Source organism: Montipora capricornis, chromosome 6, assembly GCF_036669925.1.
Source record: "Montipora capricornis isolate CH-2021 chromosome 6, ASM3666992v2, whole genome shotgun sequence".
In the NCBI taxonomy this organism is placed as follows: Eukaryota; Metazoa; Cnidaria; class Anthozoa; order Scleractinia; family Acroporidae; genus Montipora; species Montipora capricornis.
The window spans coordinates 7,112,364-7,114,863 of record NC_090888.1 but is presented as its reverse complement, the minus strand read 5'-3'; the positions used below and the strand labels follow the sequence as shown (position 1 = coordinate 7,114,863).

The 2,500-nt window shown below is 40.4% G+C and overlaps 1 protein-coding gene across 4 annotated transcripts in view; it reads right to left on the bottom strand.

Moving 5' to 3' along the window:
- Positions 1 to 2,500, bottom strand: part of LOC138051410 (trichohyalin-like) — a 25,188-nt gene that overhangs the window by 6,656 nt on the left and 16,032 nt on the right. For all 4 annotated transcript variants that reach the window (XM_068897602.1, XM_068897601.1, XM_068897604.1 and 1 more), the window contains 2 exons: positions 161 to 444; positions 1 to 24 (listed from right to left, as the gene is read on the bottom strand). The exon at positions 1 to 24 is cut by the window's left edge and continues 12 nt beyond it. In XM_068897602.1, coding sequence (XP_068753703.1) covers positions 1 to 24; positions 161 to 444 — 308 coding nt within the window. The remainder of the gene's footprint in view (positions 25 to 160; positions 445 to 2,500) is intronic.

Sequence of the window (2,500 nt, the reverse complement as noted above, 5' to 3'; positions counted from 1 at the left end):
TTCCTGCAACTTTCTTGCAAACTCCTAATGAAGGAATTTTAACTGCAATTAATTTATTATAATCATTGACTACATTGACATGGAAATTACTTTAATAAACAATGCTAGCCACTATATTTATACTTTTTTGTTGAACCAGTCACTGTTCAGAATTCCCCACCTCATCCTGTCGTTCTCTTGATCTTCGGTGTGCCTTTTCCCTGACACCTGAATCGTCATTTTCATCAAACAAGTCAATAGCTGTTCCATCAGCCATAATAATCCTGTCACACTCAAGGCGTCCTCCCTCAGCCGGTCGCGGCAGCTGAACGACAGTTCCTTCTCCCATGCTGTTGCCATTATCAGATCCTCTGCTACTGTTACTACCTTTTGCTGATAGTTTCTGATGAGGTTTCGTATCATCTGTATGCACTGGGCGATCTCTAGAACCCACAGGAACCGGTGCTGTGACAAATTTAATGCAATGCAGTACCATGTTAACATTAAAATCTCTGCACTGCTACAGTAAAACTACCCAAAAGAATTAAAGGATGATTTTAAAAAGTTTTTTTAAAGTGCAAAGTAAGCAGTGGCAAAATAAGACCTACCATCTTGGACAAAACTCGTTGCCACAATGTGGCGCTCTGATTTGTCTCTGATTAAGATTAAATTCTTTCTACTTTCCCCCTCCCCCCCATTCCAATGTTGGTTTAAAAAAGGCCAAAGGCTTGCATAGTATTTTGCATCATTATTATCAACATTGGGATGGAAGGGGGGAGGGGGGGGGGAGGGGAGGGGGGGGGGTAAGGACCAATATACTTTGTGAGTGCATGTCAAATGATGCTTAAGGACGTTTGCGCTAATTGTTTGTGCCCAACGTTACTGCACAAGTAACGCGACTGTGATATGTCACACATTTCTTCGAGCATTAGTGAAGTTGACGTTTTAAAACCTTTGCAAAAACCGTGGACGATAAGTCTTGGACAGCGTTGGATCAGAGAAGATCGTGATCAGTCAAAATTGATTTAAAATATTTATGAAAGTCAAGTAGACTACTGCATGACTGATATTTGCGAGGTTTTATCAGTCGTACACTAGCTGAGTCTACTTGACTTTCGTATATATTTTTCAAGCATCAGTTAAAATAACATGGCGACAAAAATGCCGGGGAAAAAATTCCAGGCCAGCAAAAGAATGGCACATTTATTTCCGAATCATCATGAAACTTCAAGTGAAGCGAGAGGGAGGATGGAAAAACTCTGGAAAAGGTAGCCAATCGAGTAGACTAGTACTAGTGGCTGAAAGTTTGGAAAACTCGAGGACGAACCGTTGCGTAAATTTAATGGGGCTGTTTCTTTTTAATGTTTTATTACCCTACGAATTTAAGTTCAAAGTGAATGCATGTTTTTAAAGTTCTTTTCCTTTACTTTCGTGAAAATTGAGCAGTATTTTCGTCCTCGTCCGCTTGAATAGTGCGGACCTGCGTGGAAACAATCACCGATTGAATTTCGCAAAAAACACACGCCAGAGGATGAGCATGACGGCAATGGAGAGATTATACAAAACACCAACCAAATGAAAATGACCCCTGCTTAAAACTTCGTTGCTATGCTCGAGAAAGGTTTTTTTTTCGGTAAAAACCTTTCATCTATTCAACGATCGATCGTCTCATGGGTTCCAGTCCATCACCGACAGGTCACGCAAAAGCGTGACAAACGAAATTTTCCAAGCCTTTGCAAAATCACATCGATTTTACTCGTTCAGATCATCGGTGACCCCTATTTTTTTGATCATTAATCACATACTTTACTTACTATCTACAAAATATGATGAAATGAAAAAATTCTCACCGTAAGAAGTTATCTTTTTTTAACATTTTCTTTCCTCGTGCCATCAAATTCCGGTACTGGTTGCAATGGATAGAGCTTACGCTGGTCGAGCATGAACTCTACTGTTTACGACATCCCTAGCGGCATACAATATTATTATCTAAAAATTCCACTCCTAAAAAACCTACGCACGGAAACCTTCACTCTTACAGTTTATTTTTATGATTTTCAATGGATGAGCAGATGAGGCTACATCTCGCTATTATGACCGATTTCTCGAAATTAAGGCATTTTTCCACTGCCATTTTCTCCGAAACAAAGTCGGTGACCACCATTTTTTTTTCATTTTTGGAGTAAGTACCTCATGACCTAACTCTAGGCGAGAAATGAAGAAAAATCTCACCGTAGGAAGATTTTGGCGCGAACGTCCTTAAGCTAGAATTTTCCTTAAGTGTTTTGTCCAAGATTGCAGGTGTTGGGGGAAGGGGGGGAAGAGACCGCCATGGAAACTACTGTACTCTGAGCCTTGCTGTGCATGCCAATGCCTTGCCCCCACCTGTATCCCAAATTGAACTTACAGTACAGAACCATGCAAAAGTAAGTTGACAGTCTCAACTCGATCCTCACGAGAATCGAGGATCGATTCGAGAATTGAAACTAGATTCACTCAAAATCAAACTTGATCCTCGACA